We start from the raw sequence: 21,811 nt of genomic DNA on the forward strand, positions 1-21,811 counted from the left end.
CCAAGTAAAAAAAATATCAAATTTTCGACCTCTCTCCGTTTATAAAACCCTCTCTCCCTTGACCATTCAAACCCTCTTTCATTGCCTCCCTTGTCCCTTCCTTCCACTCACCGAGAGCCAAGGGGATCGGAACTGGTACTCTCTCTCTCTCTCTCTCCGAATATATCCTTTTATGGCACCGGCTGGATCGATCGGTCGGTTTCTATGTCTGTTTGTGTGTTTTTGTAACTGTGTATGGTAAGCTGAAGTTTTTGCTAGTTATGTGTGTTGCTGCATGTATGGAATTCTTGTTGCATTTTTTTTGTTGTAAATCCGGCCGGAAAAGGGCCTTCAGATAGAGTGCTACTGGGTTTTCTCAGATCTGTTTAATTCATTGTCTTCCTGCTTTGTTTTAGGCTTTTCAAGTCTTTGGATATCATTTTTCAGGTTAGTTTAACTAGATCTATGGATATGATTGTTCTTCGGCTGTATTCAAGCCGAATATTGAATGTTTAAGTTTGACCCATTTAATTTTATTTCGAACACGAGTCGAGTTCGAACTTATCACTCAACTAGATATTCTGTTCAAGCTTGACTCGTTTAATTTTATTTCGAATATGAGTCGAACTCGATCTTATCATGAGCATTCTCAATTAACTTATTCATTTCTTATATAAAGTTAATATCATGATTGTTTATATTTTTGTAAATCCATACTAATAATTAATTAATTAATTATTGTTAAAATTTTATCATTTGAGTTAATTAAATAAATTAACTTGAATCTTAAATAATATAATTTCGAATTTATATGTATGTATATAAATTCATTATACACGTACACAAATTACGCGCGTGCATACACACACATATAACCACATATTCTCACGAACACATTCATGTACACACAAATCTATAAAATTAAACTCACAACAATAATTCAAGTTATATCTATCATATTAGGAAGATAATTCATTTTTACTTAAGATGTTCTTATTACAAAATTAAAATAATATGATTTTTTTTTTCAATGAAGTTATACGAGTTTATATAAACTTATCCGACTTGAGCCGAGTTTATATGATAAAGAATATATGTCTCGTTTAATATTCGAATATATTATTGTGTTCATGAACGACTCATTTTTTATTTAAACCTAGACCGAATTAAGTTTTATCGAACTGAACCGAGCTGACTTCACGAGTTGTTGGGCTCATCTTACACCCCTAATTGTTGCCCTTGTTATAATGGATCTGTGGCTTATTGATTTAGTTATACATTTGGGTTCGAACTTGGATCGATCCATTGACAATGATTTGTGTTTCCAACCAAACTTCCGTTCGATTTTTTGTTGTTGCTTGGATTTTAATGGACTAATGGTTGATTGTTTATTGTGAAAAGGAGTTTAGTTTGCATAGTAGATCTGGGTGTTACCAATCAGCATACTTTCTCCCTTTGTAACAAGGTGGATGTTGAGTTAGTGGGTCCAAGTCCAACCGGGTGCGTGTGTAACTTACCAATTAAATAAAAAAAAAAGGCATAGATTTGGATGTGATGGGTATGAAGTATGATTCATTTTAACAGCATGGATGGTCTAATTGAATTTTATTTTTTGGGGTTGTATCCTTTTTTTCCTATTAGTTAAGACGTGAGACCTTGTAGAAAAATCAGTTTGGGGATGTGATTTTTCAATTAAGCTAATTTATATATCATCACTGCTGACATTTTCTATTCAGAACACATTGTCAGCTGGTTTTCTGGCCTTCTGTGGTGTTTAGGCTCTAATATTTTCGACCATTAATGGTCGAAAATGGAAGAATTGGTTAGTCTCGAATAGCCAATAGTTGGTGTACAGGCACAAGATTTGATAGTTGTCCGTTGGGTAAGAAATTCTTCTTGTGTTTGTAAAAGAAAAAGTCTGCTTTTTTGAGTATGTCTGCAAGTCTAAATGCGAGAGGTGACCTGACCAAAATTAAGAAATTGTGATAACTTTAAGAAAATGTATTGAATTATACGCATTTTTGAGATAAGGGTATTGAACTAGCAAACGTTTAAAACTAAACGTCTCATTTAAGGGTACTCCGTTAGGATTTGTTGTTAAATCTTAACGGAGTACCCAAAATACCATTTTTTTTTTAGGAAAAAAAAAGAAAAAAAAATGTTAGGATTTAAGTGTTGGTTAGAATTTAACGGAATTTTCAAAAATATTCATTCCTGAATCTTTGAAAGTTTTTATAATTTTTTTTTTTAAAAAAAACTAGGAGTATTTTAGAAATTTTGGTAGGATTTAACAACAAATTCTAACTGAGTACCCTTAAGTGAGATATTTGAAAACGTGGATACCTTAGTTTGATACGTTTGCTAGTTCAGTACCCTTATCTCAAAATGACGTATAATTCGATATATACCCCTTTTAAAGTTATCCCTCAGAAATTTGAAAAGAAAAATGGACTGGAACGGTATGTATACAAAAAATAAACTGATAGAAGACCTCCATTTTTGTTAATCAGTTGCATGTTGTTCTAAAGTGCATTTTGAGAAATTTTAATTATAAATGAAAACATTTCAATCCTCTCTGTTCCTGAGAGCTATTGCTGATCTATCAACCTTTTTAAGCTGCTTTGTCGTACGATTATTTTTATTACTCATTCTTCTTTGTTTTACGATCCTCCTCTGTGAACTTTTTAAGCATTTTGTCACTAAAGTGCAGTTAGATTTCCCATATAGACAGAATGCATACCCTATTTAGTTCTAAATGAAAAAATATTTCAATTTTCTCTGTTTTTGAGAGTTGTGGTGAGCTACTAACCTGATTTAGTTGTGCTTTGCATGATTAATTTTATTTCTGGTTCTTCTTTCTCCTACTATCTGTCCGTACACTGTTTCAACCATTTTGTGATTTGTGACTCTCTGAGACATTCTGGATTTGTTGTTTTCTTAAGTTTGTCCTCTCTGACCTCTATATATTGGCATGGCTTGCAGGTGTTCTAATTGCTAAAAGTACGTGATGGCAGACAGGCACCAGTACCCAACTGTCATGCAAAAGTTTGCCGGCCAGCTCCATATATGTAAGTTCCAGCCTTTCCCAAGATGCTCAAAACCGCAATGGGGCCCTTGAAAGGCCTGCTCTGTATCAGAGGCATTTTGCATATGGAAATTACTCCAACGAGGGATTGCAGTATCCCATGACTCAGGCATGCCGAGCTACCCACACTTTGTCATTGGTACCTCCTGCAGCCTCACCTGTGTTTGTCCAAGCCCCACAAGAGAAAGGCTTTGCCGGCTTCGCTATTGATTTTCTTATGGGTGGAGTTTCTGCTGCTGTGTCCAAAACTGCTGCTGCTCCAATCGAGCGTGTGAAGCTCTTGGTCCAGAACCAGGATGAGATGATCAAGGCTGGTCGGCTATCTGAACCCTACAAGGGAATTGGAGATTGTTTCAGTCGAACGATTAAAGATGAGGGCTTTGGATCATTGTGGAGAGGGAACACGACTAACGTCATCCGTTACTTCCCCACACAGGTTTGTCATTTCTTATGTTGCTAACACTTCCTTTTAGTGATACCTCCTTATGATCTCATTGCAGTGTGCTTATTTCATTAGTTTTTTTTTATTCTCCTCCAGGCCTTCAACTTTGCTTTCAAAGATTACTTCAAGAAGCTGTTTAACTTCAATAAAGACAAGGATGGCTACTGGAAATGGTTCGCGGGTAACTTGGCTTCTGGTGGTGCTGCTGGTGCCTCTTCCCAGCTCTTTGTCTACTCTTTGGATTATGCTCGAACCCGTCTTACAAACGATGCCAAGGCGGTGAATAAGGGAGGAGGAAGGCAATTCAATGGCTTGATTGATGTTTACAGTAAGACTCTCCAATCTGATGGTATTGCTGGCCTTTACCGTGGCTTCAACATTTCTCTTGTCGGCATCATATTGTACAGGGGTTTATACTTTGGAATGTATGACTCTTTGAAGCCAGTGCTTCTGACTGGAAAGATGCAGGTTAGGATTCCTTGTGGATTCATTTTATCTATCCTTGTTATGTGATAATGCATGCAGTCTGTAATTTTACTACTTGGAAAATGTTTGTTTTAGGACTCTGAGAAGCAATGTTCAGCACTGACACTCTTATATCACAGATGAGAACCATGATGGTCTATCTCAACTATTTGATATGGCCTTATCCTATATGCTTTCAGCACAAGTATACTGTGGATGATTGTTGGATTTGGTGGTGAGCATGTTCATCTCATATAATTTCTTGATGATTTCAGGATAGTTTCTTCGCTAGCTTTGCTCTTGGTTGGGTTATCACAATTGGCGCTAGCCTTGCTTCCTATCCATTTGATACTGTCCGTAGAAGAATGATGATGACATCTGGTGAAGCTGTCAAGTACAAGAGCTCCTTTGATGCATTCTCTCAAATCCTAAAGAATGAAGGGCCTAAATCTCTCTTTAAGGGAGGCGGTGCCAATATCCTCCGTGCCGTTGCCGGTGCCGGTGTTCTTGCAGGTTATGACAAGCTTCAGGTGCTCGTGTTGGGTAAGAAGTATGGTTCTGGTGGGGCCTAATTAAGATGGACAGACATCTCTTGCCCCATATACCTATAGATGTTGATGAAAATCTTTCTGAGTTCAGTTTGTTAGGATCCTAGTTTAGAAGAGTTTTACTCCCGAGAATTGTTTCCTTGTTGAATTTCCGGAAAATTGTACTATTGATCCATGTGATTGGCCCAAACGAGAAATCATCGATAAAGATAAGGAAAAAATATGATTTTTAGTAAAAATTTCTCTGTATTTAATGTGAATTTGTAAAACAAAGAGAACACGTCCTTTTGAAGATGCGGGGTAAAATTCTGTTGGACTTTAATGGAACGAAAGTTTCCGACTTGACATCTTGTTTTGTCGACGTAATAAACCTTGTCGTTACCAAACTTTATGAACTCGAAAGTTGTCGCCTTTAAACCAATCTTAATCGTCGCCACGATAATTTCCAGAGAAACCGAGCCTAAACCACCGCTACTTCTTTTCCCGCCAGTGCCAGACCATACACAAATGCCCGCACTCAAACCCTGATGAGTGATGATCAGATCTCTGCGTTTCCTCCCGAACTTACTTTCGGACCCTCTTCTCTCCTCTTCTCTCCTTCACACTCGCTCCCTCTCACCCCATAGAGAAAGACCTTCCAACTGGAACACAACCCACAGTCTTGTTCGAACGAATCCACTCCTCTCCCTATTAGAACAATGCAAATCCCTTTCCCAGTTGAAGCAAATCCAAGCCCAAATGGTCCTCACAGGCTTGTTCTCAGATGGGTTTGCCTTAAGCCGGCTCATTGCCTTTTGCGCGATCTCTGAGGGGCGGAATCTAGAGTATGGCACCAGGATTTTGTATAATGCGCATGACCCAAATGTGTTTTCTTGGAATGTTGCTATTAGAGGGTATTCCGAGAGCGAAAAACCGGAAAAAGCGGTTGTGCTGTATAAGGGAATGTTGCGCAATGGTGGGTCGAGGCCGGATAATTATACTTACCCTTTGTTGCTGAAAGTTTGTGCTAGTTTATCGTTGAAATTGATTGGGAATGAGATTCTTGGGCATGTGTTAAAGTTGGGGTTTGATTCGGATATATATGTGCACAATGCAGTGATTCATATGTTGGTTTCACGTGGAGAATTGGAGGTGGCACGTAAGGTGTTTGATGAAGGTTGTGTAAGAGATTTGGTTTCTTGGAATTCTTTGATTAATGGGTATGTTAGGAGTGGGTTGGCATGCGAGGCATTAAGGCTTTATCGAGAATTGGAAGTGGAGAGAGTGGAGCCGGATGAGATTACGATGATTGGGGTGATTTCTTCGTGTGCTCAGCTAGAGAATTTGAATCTTGGGAGAGAATTTCATCGGTATATTGAGGAAAATGGGTTGAATTTGACAGTTCCACTTTCTAATGTGCTTATGGACATGTATATGAAGTGTGGGAATCTTGAAGAGGCACAAGCAATGTTTGATAGCATGGCAAAGAGAACAATTGTCTCTTGGACTACAATGATCGTGGGATATGCCAAACTTGGGTTTCTGGATATTGCGCGGGAGCTCTTCTATCAGATGCCAGAAAAGGATGTTGTTCCATGGAATGCAATAATTGGTGGTTATGTTCAAGCCAAGCGCAGCAAGGAGGCTTTGTCTTTGTTTCATGAAATGCAAGCTAGTAATACAAATCCTGATGAGGTGACCATGGTTAACTGCTTATCTGCCTGCTCACAACTTGGAGCGCTTGATGTTGGAATATGGATCCACCGTTACATAGAAAAACACAATCTCTTTTTAAATGTTGCCTTAGGAACTGCTCTAGTTGATATGTATGCCAAGTGTGGGAACATCACAAAGGCTCTCCAGGTTTTCCAGGAGGTGCCTCAAAGAAACTCAATGACTTGGACAGCTGTTATCTGTGGCTTAGCCCTTCATGGGACTGCACATGATGCCTTATCTTACTTCTCAGAAATGATTGACATTGGGTTGGTGCCTGATGAGATCACCTTTCTTGGGGTCTTATCCGCTTGTTGCCATGGAGGTCTGGTTGAAGAGGGTCGTAAGTATTTTGCTCAAATGAGTTCCAAATTCAATATTTCCCCCAAGCTCAAACACTACTCCTGCATGGTGGACCTTCTAGGTAGGGCTGGTCTTCTGGAAGAGGCAGAAGAGCTTATTAATAGCATGCCAATGGAAGCAGATGCTGTGGTTTGGGGTGCATTGTTCTTTGCTTGTCGTACTCATGGGAATGTTATGATGGGAGAAATGGCAGCTTTGAAGCTTCTTGAGTTGGATCCTAATGACAGTGGAATTTATGTTTTGCTTGCTAATATGTATGGAGAAGCAAATATGTGGGAGGAGGCTAGGAATGTGAGGAAGATGATGATGGAGAGAGGAGTAGAGAAGACTCCAGGTTGTAGCTCAATTGAGGTGAATGGCATTGTTAATGAATTTATTGTTCGGGACAATTCGCACCCTGAATGTAGACAAATTTATGAATGTTTAGTTCAGTTAACACGACAATCTGAGCTTGTCGGATGTATATATGCATGAGCAGGTCAGTTCTTTTGAATCTAAAACACAAATTATTTCGACAATAGATCTGATGACAGTGATGTGTTAGTATTGACGCTTATTCATGAACCATGTTACAGCTTTCTTCTTTATGATATATATATATATTGTAAGTACTTTATGATATATTAAGTTGTCTGCTGTATGTTCCTTTTTTCTATTTTTTCCGTCTGTATATTTTTGTTATCTTGTTGTAACCTGTATGCTGCCTCATATGTTGTATATTTTGTTTTTTGGTTCAAAATTTACATTTCTGGCCTATAATTTGGTTGCCAATTGGTTGCAATCAATGGCAAATTTTCCACTAGTCTTCATCCTGAGTGGCCTTATTGTTATAGGAACACTGTGAAGCTGTTTCTTTGTTTCTTAACTTGTAAGATTGTACGAGTTTTCCATCATGGGGACTTGGGGAGTACTCTTGTTTTTTTTACCCACATATTTCATGTTCTAAGATAAGTACTGTTAATTGGTTCAAGCTATTCTGACTACAACTGTTATAAGTATGATTATTCTTTGACCATAACTTGTTGCATTAGTTGCAGGCACTTCACAATCAAGACACAATGGTTGTTTGACCCTTGCACAGTGTTCAGAAGGTAGCTAGTCAGCTCCATCTCAGTTACATTCTTTTCCCAAGTGTTTAACTCACTGGGGAGGCTTCACAAGGCCTACTTTTTATCAGAGGCCTTCTGCATTTGGAAAGTATTCTGTTGCAAGATTGCAGTTCTTTGTGAACCACGGATGCCAAGCTACCCTTTTTGTTGTTTCAACTAATGTAAGTGTAATTTTCCAAGACTCTTCAGAGAAAGGCTTTGCCAAATTTTGTTCTGACAAAATTGCTGCATCCAAAACAGTTGCTGCTCTGATTTGTTGCTCAAAGCTTGAGAGATGAAACCAGGAAGATTGGCTGACTGGCTTTCTGCCCCACATGGGATGAGATATACGCGAGGATGTTGTTTGTCAATTCCAGCTCAGGTTCACCATATCCTTTAACATTTTAGCTTATTATGTTCCCTCCTTTTCATCCATGTCTGTTGGGCTTACTATTGTCTGGATTCTTTCCCAGTTCTTGTTCATTTTTTGATGTCAATGATTCATTCTGATCTGAATGTTGCAGGTTAGTATTAAATTGCATATTTATGGAAAAATCAAGCCCAATATTGTATCTCTATGTTGCCATTAGGTGGATTGGCTTTCTTTTCCCTATTTAACTGGCCACCTGGATCTGATTGGCTTGATTTTAGGAAGTAGAAATTGTTGAACCTATCACCTACATGGATAACAATTATAGATGGTAGTAAAAACAAAAAAGGGTTGGATTCGTCATATAATAAAGAGGCATCTTTCTGCATAATTGTGCTGTTTGGTAATGTCGATAAACATTTCCTTTCCCAACCGGACAATACCATTAACTTTGTCTCTCAAAAGTTCCTGCTCATATCCATTTGGAATAATTCCTAAAGTTGGAAAAAAAAAATGAAAAATGTAAAAACAAAAAAGAAAGAGGAAGTAAATAAAGAAATAAGGGACAGTTATATAGTAAACCCTAGAGGGCATCCTTAATTTTAAATTTAATCCTAAAGTTTTAATTTAATTAATATAGTTTCAAAATTTTACAATCTAAACTCTTTGTAAAGTGAATTATAAGTGGTGTTTGACACCTAGAGATTGCAAACTGGCTCGCACAAGCATAAAGAAGTTAAAAAACCCTAGTAAGATAACTGCAATATGACTTTGTAACTTCATAGTATGTGATTATAATTTTGCTGAGCTTTATACTTTGTTATCTAAGAGCTTTATGCTCGTGATCTTTGATCAATGAAATACTCAAATCTTTCGTTCAAAAATAAAATAAAATAAGCGCAATATGATGAAATGCAATTATGCGATAAATAGTGATATAATTAAAATTTTAGAATTTAATTTAAATTAATATCACATTTAAGGTTATTATCTAACTATTCCAATAAAATATGATGGCATTGGCTAAAGGGCAGAGTTGTTAAATTACGATTTATCTTAAAAGCTTAAGCTGTTAGGAAATAGTAAATTTAATCATTTAATTAAGAGAAATGCTAGATATAATAATTCTATTCAACAAGGTTGACAACTTGACATGACACTCCCAACTAGCCTTTGAATTAATCCTTGATAAATGCTTAAAAAGATAATGCTTAATTTGGAGTGCCACGTTAACATTGTTGGACAATTGTAAGACAAAAAGAACTCAAACTTCCAATCAATAAGAGATACTCAACGCCTAAAATATTTAATTAAAATGACTTGCATTTCTAAAAACTTAAAACTTAAATTTAATAATTTAATGGGAAAATTATAGTTTAGCCCTCAAAATTGCCAGCCATTATTTTGCAAGTAGTCTCACGAACTACCAACGCTTGGACTCTGGCCCCCCCCAAACTACAAAAACGTTTCAAAAAGGTCAATTTTGTTGAAATATGCCTATAATACCCCTGCCATGTGTCATTTTTCAATAATAAAAAAAATCTAAGTTTTTTTTTTTTTTTTTTAATTTTTTCTTTTTCTTTTTTTTTTTTTTGAAAAAAAAAATTTAGTTTATTTAAGTTTTTAACTTTTTTTTTTTAATTAAAAAAAGACACGTGACAGGAGTATTACAGGCATATTTCGATAAAATATGCATTTTTTAAATGTTTTAGTAGTTTGGGGGCTAGAATCAAAGCGTTGATAGTTCGTGGGATTAATTGCAAAACAGCTGGCAATATTAAGGACTAAATTGTAATTTTCTCTAATTTAATTAATATTGTAACATTAATTAACCTATTCAGCCTAACTTAGGGTTGGAATTTAAGAGCCTAAAAACTTTGTGAACCTAGTGAGACATGCGCAGACAAAAGGAATGGGAGAGAGAATATAATGAGCCGTCCATCCCTTCCCTTGCACGCCAGGTTTTGTTCCATTCTCTGATCATCCAATCCACTCATTCATGTCTCCCCCACATGCCAGACAGACAGCTTTTGCCATTCTTGCTTAATTAGTGCTGTGACACCATGGCAGACCCAAAACATCAGTCATCTAGGAAAGGTGATTGGGGAGCATTTTTTTTAGGTCAATTTCCAATCATGTTGCCCCCAGTTTCGCAACATTTTTTCACGGGTGAAATAGGTTTTTCTTCACCCACGGTTGCTTTACTTGCTTAACCTTCACCAATCATTGTTTTGCCCATCTTCCTTTATCGTCTCTCTCTAATGGGAAAGAGAGGTGAACTTTATACCCACCATTATTAGAGTTTTAAAGACGGACGGATCGACCGACCGGAATCTCCTACAATTGTTTATTTTAATTGTAGAGCAATTGAAACAAGTAATCAAAAGAAGCTCTTGATGAGACTCGTGTATCTGTGCCCGTCTGAGCACCTATTTGAACATCTAAACCCTATCGAAACATGAATTATAGTCGATCCCGATTGTTTAAAAACCACGTTATATACATTTGATCATTGTTGCGTGCTGTCCATGTGTATACTCACTCTTGCATGATCATAAAAGTATGTGCACAATTTTGTCAAACAAAAAGAAAAGCATTATTGTGGGTTGAGAGAGAAAAGAAGAAAGTGAAAGTCAAAAAATAATGATGAAAAATCTCATGCAAATTAATGGAAAAACAGGAATAAAGATTAGCCTGATAATTAAGTTTGAGAGGAAAAATATTTTAAAATTTGTTTTTAACCACTTTTGCTATTTCTTCCTCTGCTAATAATGCAAGTAAAAGATAATAAATAAATAAATAAATAAATAAAAAAGATGAAAAAAGCTACTTGTACTCAATTTGCTGCAATTGCCCGTCTTTTGCTTTTTGGAATTATTTGATTATGAACCTTAATCCACAAGTAAGAATTCTCAAGCAACCTTTTCATCACACATGAGAATTCTTTTGCCACCACGTAACAAAGAAGGCCTTTGAAGAAATTCCAAAACGCCGTTTTCGATTCTCTCCATATATGCCATGATTGTGTAGAGGAGATTCTAACGTCCAAAGTAACATGTGATGTGTAAAATTATACCCTTTACTCTTTCTTTCTCTAAGCAATATAAGGGGATTAAAAAATAGAAAAGCAAATACATAAAGGGAGGGAGGGTAGGGCAACAAGAAATGGACAGTAAAAAACTACGGCTTTTGAAACTGCGGTAGAATAGAACTGATAATAACTTAATTGAAGTTGCCAGAGAAAAATGTCACTGCAATGTCCGGTAAGCATGGTATCATTTAGGGGTGGGCAAATTATCCAACTACCGTTTACCAACCGCTTACTGAACCAAACCGAACCACCATTGACCGCCTATCGACTAATTTCGGTTTGGTAGTAAGTATAAAATTTTACTTTGAAAGTCGGTTCGGTAACCGAACCAAACCAAATCACCTTTTAACTGACTTATCGAATCGAACTGTTTTTTAACCGAACCGACATAAAACGAACCGACGTTGTTTTAGTAAAGAACGAAACATTTGATAGAATTTTTTTTTTTTAAAAAATAAAACGATGTTGTTTCATTACCCATGTTAATTAACCGAATGTTAACCGATTTAACCAGCCACTTATTAACCGACTTAACTGAAATAATACGCTGATTGCATTCCAACAAAGTCGGTTAATCGACTGAATTAACCGTCTACCGAACCGATACCCACTCCTATCATTGGCTGTTGGATGCCCTTCCCTCATTCTTTCGTTCTATTCAACTTGTTTTTGGGGGATAGCATTGTGTATTGGATGCCCTACCTAGATGACATTAGACGTATGTTGGCGCCCACATGATTGTTGAGCAGCGATAAAAACACCCAGCTATGCAAAAGTGGGGAAAAGAGTGTTTCTTTAATAAGAAGTGTGTGCTTTGTAGTTTTAATTCCCAACGAAAGCCCCCAACCAACACCAACTTCCATTTTCAGAGGAAGTCAGATGGTTTTGGTGATCCTTCTTCAACCATCCTCATCACCCATTTCGAAAAGACAAGCCAACCACCAACTGCAACCCCATCCACAGCCCTAGGATTCGGTTGCGCAAGTTGACTCTCACATGCATGCCCACGCTTAATTATTTGATTCATAATGCTTTCCTAACTTTAATAATTTTGATGAGAAATGAGCTCAATTTGAGAGTGTAATCAATCAAAACCCATTGTAATTAGTGATGTAGTGTCGCCCGAGCCGCCCGGTCGACTCTCGACAGACTATATACCATATTTTTATTTCACAATTATCACGTGACAATTTTAACTGATTGTTAGATTTCTTGTCAGTATTATTGAACAACAATGTAATTTTTAACATTACTCATATGAAAGAATCGGGTACAAACAACATTGCTCATAAGGTTGGCGTGAATGCAACAAACTATAACTACTGTTGAACTGCATGTGAACCATCATGATTCATTATTCATTGGTGGGTGAGGTAGCTAACATGCCCACACACACTCACAAGTACTAAATCCAAACCAAAATTAATTAACAAAAAAAAAAAAAAAAAAAAAAAAAGAAGCAAAAAGATTAAAAAGGTAGAGGTGCAATTATTGCAATCACGCAGCGCGTGACACCGGATCACTTCTCCCCCCCCCCTCCCCACCCGTAACGGAGTTGGCTTCGCGTGTCCATGAAATAACCACCGCATAAAAGCCTCGGATTGAAACAGAATCTGTGGAAAACCAAAGTGAAGAACTGGATATTATTTACGAAGCTGCCATTTCGTTCCCAATTCCTCGTGCGCTTTTTCTCTCTCTCTCTCTCTCTCGCACACACATCCGCAGAGTAGCAGAAGAAGCTCATATCAGAATCAGAAGAAAAGCGATCAATGTCGGTTCTTTAATCCCTCTACAGAATCCACCTTTTCTTTCTTCTTATTTTTCTTTACGAGCTTTTTTTATTTTATTTTTATTTTTTTTAAATTATAGATTTATATATAGTTTGTGATGGATTGATTCCATTGGCGTGCTTTCTCTCACGTTCCCGAAAATTCGGGGACCGAAATCCTGGGAAAAAGAAAGGAAATTAAGAAAAAACGTGAATTTTCTTGGTGTGGAGTGAGCTGTTGGAGATCGGTAACATGTAATGAGGTACTTTTTTGGTGGTTTTCTTATGTTCTGCTTGGTTGCTGAGAAGATGGGGGGCGAGGAGAGGAAATGAAATGGAAATTTGGTTTTCGTGGGAGGAGTTTAGGTCGTGTAAGCAGGAATTGCTTGGTATCAGGCTCGGATGGAAGCGCATTTTACGCTTTCTTGGATCATTAATGATAGGGAAATATTAAATCGTATTATTATTATTTTTTCCTTTTGCTTCATTTTCTGACCAGCCAAACCGAGCACGTGATTTACGTTTAGTGATTGCGGGAAATTCAGGATAATTTTTTTGCAAATTGGCGAAAAATATTACGACCTTGGTGTTTTACGCATTTGCATTTTTTTTCTTTTATAATGTTTTCAATAATTTTCTCCTCCACTTTGTTCTGGTTGTTTTGATGGAAAATTGTTTATATGGATAGTTTATTAGAAGATAAAATTTTTATGGAACTATTTACCATTGACAAGTTATATGGTTGCAGAACTGTATGATTGGAATAAAAAATAAAAAAATTGAGCCTTTGGATAGTTTTGGAAACATAACTTATTGTCTAATTTTGCTTGAACGGTTGCATTAATCGTAGAAACCGTTGTTTATTTATTCATTTATCTATTTTTGCTTACATTTAGCTTTTACACCTAAAAAGCGTTTGAATTTACTTTTGGGAAATTCTGTTTGTTTTTTCTGCAGTTGTAGGAATCATTGTAAGACCAAGAACTAATCGGCTTTTGTTGGCCGCTTGATTTTTCCGTTGAATGAATCTGCAAGCGAGAATTTTGAAGGAAGCTCAGGTTTGCATCTACTCATTTGTTTTCTTTGTATGCTTTGGTGCATTTGAAAATTAAGTATTCATTTTGTTATTCCGTGTTTGTTGTGCCACAGATTTCTTGCGTGAGAGTTTAGTGGTTCAAAATGAGTTGGAATCCACATATGGGAGCTCATTATGTGAACACCAGCTATCCTTATAGTACAGCTGGAAGCTTTATGGAGTACTTTGAAGGTCTTACGTATGAACATGTGAATTTCATTTTTTCCGGTGCTTCACATGGTCAGGTACTTTATGTTTGATGTCATAAATTTTGAAATATAGGGAAATTATATTATGGTTTTTCTGTATGCTTTCAGCAACAATTTGCTCAAAAGATTCGTAATTGTTCTCTTAATTGATAGAGATTGTTCCCTTGTTACAATACTCCGTTTCCTAGATGTGGATTGTGGGGAAGCAGTACTTTGATTATATGGATCTTAGAATTTCTCATATGTAATTCATCCAAAAAAAAAAAAAAAAAACTGAAAAGAATTTATCATAAATTCTGATTTATACTTGATTTGTACTTTAAATTTGTCTACTACCAATACTTTGTAAGTTTGAACTTTTAAGTGTTTGGTTACATAATGTCGATCCCTGTTTAAAATTAATTGGTTTTTTATCACTGCAAAAATTATATTAATATTTCATGTAAGAATAAGATTTCCTTCCTATATGTGCAGGAAAGTGTGTACCCACCCATGAATACAAATTTGTACAAGTTTGGCTTTTCTGAACCTGAGAGCACTACGTATTACGATCATAGTCATGCTTATGTGGTGAATGACCATGAACCAAGAATTGATGAATATAGAAGGCCATTTGAGAACTCTTCAACGATGATTAATGAACAGACTGCTGCAATACATACAGAATGGGACGGAAATGCAAGCACTACTACACATGACAACCATATAGAATGTAAGTTCTAAATCCATTGGAACATGGAAGATATTGATTAGGTGTGTTAATCATTGTAAAGTTTGTTGTTCTTAATATTGCAGTTAAGAGGATTTTTCATTACATGATTTCATGTATGTTTGTCAAATTTATACATGTAGTATTTTGTTAATCTCTTTTTTAAACTGTTTTAGAGCCAACTGTTGGCAATGTTTGCCAAATTCATGCAGGTAGGCTTTGGCAATCTCTTTTTCCCTGTTTGGGGCTAACTATTTGCTATAGTGGTCCCTAATGTAGACATTGATTTGTAAAGCTTGTAGTATCATGTACTTTTGCAATCAACTGGTATGCATATTATGTTGACTGAAATATGTAGAACATGGACATTATGAGTTGACGTTTGTAACTTTGCCAAGTTGTCACAGCACCATATAGTAGTTGGTTTTTTTAGTACAACTGTCAAGGATACTGGATGCATTAGACTTTGGAGGAGCAATTGTAGCTTACCAGCTTTTTTCTAACTTGAGTTGATGAATCAATGGTATGTTACAAGTGGTTTTCTTGGTTCTGCAAGTGATCTTAGAAACCTATTAATTTGACTGATTAATCTAGAGACTAATCAACAGAGGACCATCCTCCAATATCTTTTTCTTTCTTACCCAAGCAACATAGGAGGGAGCCTTCTTAACCAAAGAACAGAATACTCGGCTGAGAAAACAAGCTCGTCAAACTTCTTGTTCAAGAGGGCAATTTATGAGCTGGTGCTTTGTTTAGGTTGAAATTCTTTTTTTTTTTTTTGATAAGTAAAAGCAGTGATAAGAAAAAACTCAAGCAATTGTTTAGGTTGAAATTCTAAGAGCGATACTGCATATACTTTAGCGATATTATCCAATGTATTATTCTTGTGCACTCATTATTATCATTATGAATGGTTTAAACCTTCTACTATTTCATGGAATCACCTGATTTGAACTGTCACCTCGATATGCAATGCCATTAATCATTATTTTCTCCACTCTATTCTCACTTAAAGTAACCGTGTGCTGGGAACTTAGAAGCCAAGAGTTTAGCATGCCAAGTTAGCAAGCATTTGTAAATCATGTGTACAAATTAAAAATTTAACCCCTGTTACCCCACAGATGTAAGATATTGACTACATATGATGGTTGTACCATAGAATTTTCCATTACTTGATGTTTGTGATTAGTTGGGCATAAAGGGATTCGTGGCTGCTTAGAAGTTGTCATCAGCCTTTCTTCCCTCCCTCTGATTTTTTCCCTATTCCTATAATATTGATTGGAATCTAAACAACTTATCCCTTAATTTAAGTAACTTCCTTTATTTTTCAGGCCCACGGAGACATCAAAATTCTAATGATTATCAGGTATGTAGCTTTTATAAGTTTAGAGTGCAAAACAAAATGTACCTAAGTGCTGTAAACATATGAATAGCCTCTCATGTGTTGCTTCAAGTCTTTCTCTAACACGCACAAAATGCAGGGGTGGGGGGGAGGGTGGTCAACTCTCTCTAACACATGCATACTTCGCGTAAACACACACACACACACACACACACACACACAGAGCCCTTCCAGGCTCCCACTAATCAATTTCCTTGCTAAAATGTGTTTGTCATAGCTGTTGGGCCCTGAATTTTCTTTCCAGATCATTGCTGCATGAATGAACTTATTTCTAACATGGATGTCTGTTTCACTTGAGAAACTCAATGATAGTTTAACACATTGATTAACTGAAACAACTTCTCCTTGAAATGTGCAGGTCATTTGGCAAGACAACATTGATCCTGATAACATGACCTATGAGGTTAGAACATAAAATGTTGCACATTTTCTCTTAGCATTGCTGCATATCTTGATGTGCCGAGTATGCACTTCAATTTATATTTTTGAGTATGTCTATAAATTTTGGTTCTAAGTTTAATGTAAAATAGCAGAAAGAGATTAAGTAGCTTCTACTTTTTTGTTCAAGTGGTTTGGGTAGTTTTAAGAAGCTTGCAATTGGAAATTAATATTTTCAAAGCTTCTAGATTCGAAAAAACTGTGGCAAGTCTGGCATTTATGAGAATTTTAATGTGAAATTTCAAGCACGTCATACTATAATAATAATGATGTTTCATGTATGATTGAAATGCGAGAGAGGTAAAAGCTCCTAGTATAAAATACTTTTGTAAGAGGCAGTCTTGAGTGGATCATGTCACAACTTGATGTGATTCCCAAATTTTCAACTTTTCTACCTATAGAACTAGCATGAATCTTACATTGTGAATAGCCAAAGAACTTTTAGTGGCTGTACTAATAGGTTGATTAAACTATGTAGGCCATTGGGGCTATAATGTCAGCTTGGCTAGGTGTAGTATATTGGTCTATATGATGTCTCTAACATCTGATTGCACTGCTGAGTTGGAATCAGAGTAATCAGCACTGGAAATGGCAGACATTAACAAAGAAACATGTATTATAAATCTAAGAGATTTGTGTAGCATACTGTAAACCACATTAAACAACTCTGTAGACAGTTAAGGTGTTTTACTATTATTAAATAACCGGTTATTCCAAAAGCTTAAGCTGATAAGAAATGATGAATTTAATTATTTAATTAATATTTTACACTCATTCTCGCGTGTGGGTTCAAACTGTTCCTTAACAAGTGAGGCTTAACACATGGAATATTTAAATGAAATGGAGGGTAAACTGTAGAGTTAGGTTCAAATTCTAGACCTTTATGTTGATATCATGTTAAATCATCAGTTGTCCCAAAAGTTTAAGCTAATAAGAAATGATGAATTTAATTATTTAATTAGTATTCTAACAAATGTAAATGAGGGTTTCTTTTTTTTTTTTTTTTTTTTTTTTTTTTTTTAATTTTTTTAATTTTTTTTTATATGACAGTTTATGGAACATACTTGATCAAATTTTATAAATGTTTTAACCTTTGTCAAGTCTCAAAACTACATTGAAATTTAAAACCTCAAGTCTTTTAGTGTCTTCTGGAAAGATTAAGTTAATGTTCTTGAAGGATGCTTTATAATTGGATGAAAGCTATAGGCAGCTTCCATGGTGGTTTTTATTGCCCTTTTGAGCTTTAGATTGTAATTTTCTGGAGGTTACAATGAACACCTACTTTGTACCTTTTATACTGTTCCTTATAATAAAATTTGATTACTTATGGACCCAAAAAAAGTGGTTTCTGGTGCTCCAGATTAGCTTCATAGTGTTAGCATAACTTGTGTGCCAAACCATTCAGTTCTTTAAAGCAATCATGTAGAACACCTAAATACTCATTTTGCATATCTCGATTATAGTTTAATCTGATGGCCATAGTAGAATTCTTGGCCGCTATAGTTGTTTCCTTTCCTGCTTTCCCAAATTATTCTAAAGCATTTCAGTTGAAGTGCTGTATTAGTTGTTTCAAAGCCAATCCAAATCGCTCATTGCTTGCGTTAAACCCAACTCTGGTGGTTGTAGCCAGGTATGACGGGGAAAGCCATAGGAGCTAGGTCATAGCCATGGGTTGTTGCTTAAATTTCATTTGTGTTATTTGCCCTCTATGACACTTCGAGTCCAATTGCAATTATGAAACATTGGAATATACATAGTTTTTAGGCTGATGATTGTGTGTTATGTGCCATTTTGACTTTCAGTGTATTATTTATCATAAGGTGGTCTTGTAATTTTAGTTTGAGCCTGCAGGAAGGAATCGTGAAGCAGATCATATTCCAAGCTTTCTATATGCCTTATGAGCTGTAATATTTTGACGTGGGATGGTGGATTAGATATTAATGCTGATTTGGCCATACACATTTTATTAATGGTGATTAGTTGCTTCAAGATATAAAAATGTTCTTCTTCAATTATAGTGGTGGTTCTCATCTCAAAATATATGTGATATGTGAAATCTACACCTCCTAAAAATGTTGATAATAATTGAAACTATTGAATTGTATAGAAGTGACTTATTTATGGCAATTTTTTCTTTCTTTCTAATAATACATATTACTGAAAGTATTTTCATATTCAGGAATTACTCGAGTTAGGCGAGGCAGTTGGAACTCAAAGTCGAGGTCTTTCTCAAGACTTGATTTCTTTGCTTCCAACCTCAAAATATAAGTGTGGTTTCTTCTCAAGAAGGAAGTCACGGGATGAGAGGTAACGTTTGGGCTTGAAAACTGTGTTTTTATGAGATTGTGATATCTTCTTCTTCTTTTAAAATTTTTTTTTTTAAAAAAAACTTCCATTTTTAGCAAATATGTTTATTTAGCTTTTGAATGTCAGGATTAAGTGAAGCAAATAATCTTCCTGGACCTAGACTAATTTTGAGTTATTGAAAAAAGAAAAAGAAAAAGGTTAATGGAAATGAAGTCATTTGAACCTTCTAGGGATTTTGTAAGCATGTCATTCCTAAAAAGGTGTTCTGTGAAACAACATTGCTTGAAGGAAGTTTGGAGATGGGTTGTATGATTGTAGCTTAGATTGGACTTCTGCTTGCATTGTGTAATGCCACATAATGTCTAATTTAATGGAAACTTAAAAGACAAGGGAAAGAGGAAATAAGTGTAGGGGTTTTTAATTTTATTGTCAGCCCACTGTCAATTGCAAGGGTGAAAACAGCGCTCTTGATTATGAGCTGCATGCTTGTTCCACCGGCTTGGGTGTTGGTGATGTTTTAGATAGCTACTTACCTTGAAATCTTACAATTGACTTTTTCTGTCCACAAGAGCAGATTTCTTTGCTTACTATTCGGTGAAGATGGCAATAGATGAGGTATGAGGGGGTGGGGGACTCTGTGCTGCAGTTCTTAGACTACAAATCCTTCCTGTAACAAAATCATAAAAGTAAAAAAGAAAGAAAGAAAGATTAATCTTTAACAGTATTAATATTAGTAATGGACAGAGTCAGATGCCCTGACTTGCCTCTTCCTGATTGCACAGATGATACCTGAACATCTCACCATCATCTATGCTACTAGTGTATTATTAGGTATGTCCTCTTATGGATAGTCTTACTGCATACTACAGTAACTCGTTGAGATTCTCAATTTTACTGCTCAGGGTAAAGTGTGACGGATAACCAACAATCCCTTCTCCAGCTATGATTGAAATTTAATAGAAAATCATTAGTGTGAAAATTACCCTTTGGGAGAGATTTTTAGAAGTCATCTGCGGCAAATATTCTATTTATATGTTAATAGGGAGACTGTATTCTTTTCACTTGAACTTGTGGTTTTGTGGCTACTTTGTTAGGCATGGCACATGTTCTATATAGTTCATATGCATTGCAATCCGCCTTCCTTAATTTTGATGAGCATTAATGTCTATGTAATCATCTAATGCATGAATGCACAATTTCGTATATCCATATTGGTACGCGTTAGAGAATAATATACAAATTTTTGGGAATAACTGCATTCAGTTGGCGGTGCATCTGTGTTCAATGCCTTACACTTTTGAGGCCTCCCATTAGCGTAAGAGCTTTTCGTGGGCTGTCTGTCTAACTTGCTTCATTTGGTTCTTCTATACAGATGTGTAATTTGCCAGATGGAATACAAACGAGGTGACCGGCGGATCACACTACCATGCAAACATGTCTACCATGCTAGTTGCGGGACCAGATGGCTTAGCATCAATAAGGTTAGCTGCATGTTGAGATTTTTAAATTAGAAATTATAGAATATCTCATTAGTGGTGTTTTAGCCTCCAACCCAAATTTAGCTGACAATGTTTTCTTTTCTCAGGCTTGCCCCATATGTTACACCGAGGTGTTTGCTGATGCATTAAAAACTAAGGAATAATCACTGACGGGCTTAAAGAAGCGAACCTCCAATTTTTTTTTTTTTTTTTTCTTTGTTCCTCCAGTTGGGTATCTTTCTTGCATACAAGTTGTTTGTTTCTGTCTTCCACTTCCTATTTGCCAGAAAAAAAAAAAAAAAAAATTCACTTTCTTTGGTAGAAGAACCATCATTAGCTTTTATAAAAATAGAATTCAGACCATATAGGTTTAGATGTGTGATAAAGACGGGAGATTGGATCAAGTTTGTACGATTCATCTCATTTCATCTTGCCTACTCTTCCAATCAACATTTTTTCTTTTTCCTGGCCCTGAAATTCTATACATCTTGTTGACTGGGTACGAACTGTTGGATTTGTTGGTTCAAGTACACCTATCAGGATGACTAAGGGGATAAAAGTCTTACGGTCACTATAAAAAGTCTTTGGTGGGGGGGGGCATTGGGAGCTACTCATCCTTGATTTGGTTTCTCAAACATATGAAATTTATTATAAAACTAAGACATCCAAAGCCAGCAGATGGAAATCTTACTGCCTTAGACTGGTTGTCCTCTGGATCCCACGTTTATCACGTCCTGCAGCGTAGGATTTTAATGATTTGGAGCAAGTTGCTGTGTATCAACGTGGGTATGGTCGTCTATTTGTATGTTTCGGGACAAAGGGAAACAAGAAGCGCTATTAGATTCACATACAAAAAATAGAACTACAAAAGAGAAGATACAAAAAAAATTATTTTTTTTTACTGTATTTCAATTTCAACTCAATCACCTATCACTCTATCAGAAAGGAATGACGTTCTTCTTAATACTCGATTTATACCAGTTTTACTTTAATTCAATAATTTGACATCAGATTGTTATTTCTTTTATACCGACTTCCAAACCTGAACCTTAATAGAGCTGGGATTGACTTAGCATGTACCTCTTTTGAGAAGAAAGTGGGAGTGGAAGACGTGCTGTTTTTTGGCCTACAAATGTCTCTGAGAAGAAGTGAGTCATGCAATTGGTTACCCTTTTTGAATAAGCAATCAGAAAGATATATATATATATATATATATATATATATATATATATATATATATATACACAAATACATATATATGTATATATATATTTTTGTCACAAAGACCAAGAAAAGTGGTCG

General features: G+C 35.9%; 2 protein-coding genes and 1 pseudogene across 4 annotated transcripts; all 3 read left to right on the plus strand.

Annotated features, from left to right (window-relative positions):
- The first annotated feature begins 2,966 nt into the window (after window positions 1-2,966).
- LOC133877672 (ADP,ATP carrier protein, mitochondrial-like) lies at window positions 2,967-4,694 on the plus strand (annotated as a pseudogene).
- A 173-nt stretch (window positions 4,695-4,867) lies between these two features.
- Window positions 4,868-8,190, plus strand: LOC133877671 (pentatricopeptide repeat-containing protein At2g22410, mitochondrial). Of its 2 annotated transcripts, none has more exons than XM_062316059.1 (3): window positions 4,868-7,052; window positions 7,606-7,844; window positions 7,924-8,190. In XM_062316059.1, exon 1 carries the CDS (start codon window positions 5,054-5,056, stop codon window positions 7,046-7,048), a length of 1,995 nt encoding a protein of 664 aa, XP_062172043.1. In that variant the 5' UTR covers window positions 4,868-5,053; the 3' UTR covers window positions 7,049-7,052; window positions 7,606-7,844; window positions 7,924-8,190. The 2 variants fall into 2 exon arrangements, with proteins under 2 accessions (XP_062172043.1, XP_062172044.1); XM_062316060.1 differs by having other exon boundaries at window positions 7,612-7,844.
- Window positions 8,191-12,663: 4,473 nt separating this feature from the next.
- On the plus strand, window positions 12,664-20,986 carry LOC133877056 (E3 ubiquitin-protein ligase BIG BROTHER-like). Of its 2 annotated transcripts, none has more exons than XM_062315291.1 (9): window positions 12,664-12,894; window positions 13,849-13,949; window positions 14,041-14,211; window positions 14,650-14,887; window positions 16,216-16,250; window positions 16,645-16,689; window positions 18,904-19,031; window positions 20,404-20,512; window positions 20,617-20,986. In XM_062315291.1, the coding sequence occupies exons 3-9, from the start codon at window positions 14,071-14,073 to the stop codon at window positions 20,671-20,673; spliced, it is 753 nt and encodes a 250-aa protein (XP_062171275.1). In that variant the 5' UTR covers window positions 12,664-12,894; window positions 13,849-13,949; window positions 14,041-14,070; the 3' UTR covers window positions 20,674-20,986. The 2 variants fall into 2 exon arrangements, with proteins under 2 accessions (XP_062171275.1, XP_062171276.1); XM_062315292.1 differs by lacking the exon at window positions 12,664-12,894 and adding an exon at window positions 12,993-13,154.
- Window positions 20,987-21,811: the final 825 nt, after the last annotated feature.

Source organism: Alnus glutinosa, chromosome 9 (assembly GCF_958979055.1).
Source record: "Alnus glutinosa chromosome 9, dhAlnGlut1.1, whole genome shotgun sequence".
Lineage (NCBI taxonomy): Eukaryota > Viridiplantae > Streptophyta > Magnoliopsida > Fagales > Betulaceae > Alnus > Alnus glutinosa.

Coding starts and splice junctions, on each gene's coding strand:
- LOC133877671 (XM_062316059.1), top strand. CDS start 5,054: ATGATCAGATCTCTGCGTTTCCTCCCGAACTTACTTTCGGACCCTCTT.
- LOC133877056 (XM_062315291.1), top strand. CDS start 14,071: ATGAGTTGGAATCCACATATGGGAGCTCATTATGTGAACACCAGCTAT. Junction 16,690..18,903: donor CTGATAACATGACCTATGAG/GTTAGAACATAA, acceptor TTTCATATTCAG/GAATTACTCGAGTTAGGCGA. Junction 19,032..20,403: donor AGGAAGTCACGGGATGAGAG/GTAACGTTTGGG, acceptor TCTTCTATACAG/ATGTGTAATTTGCCAGATGG.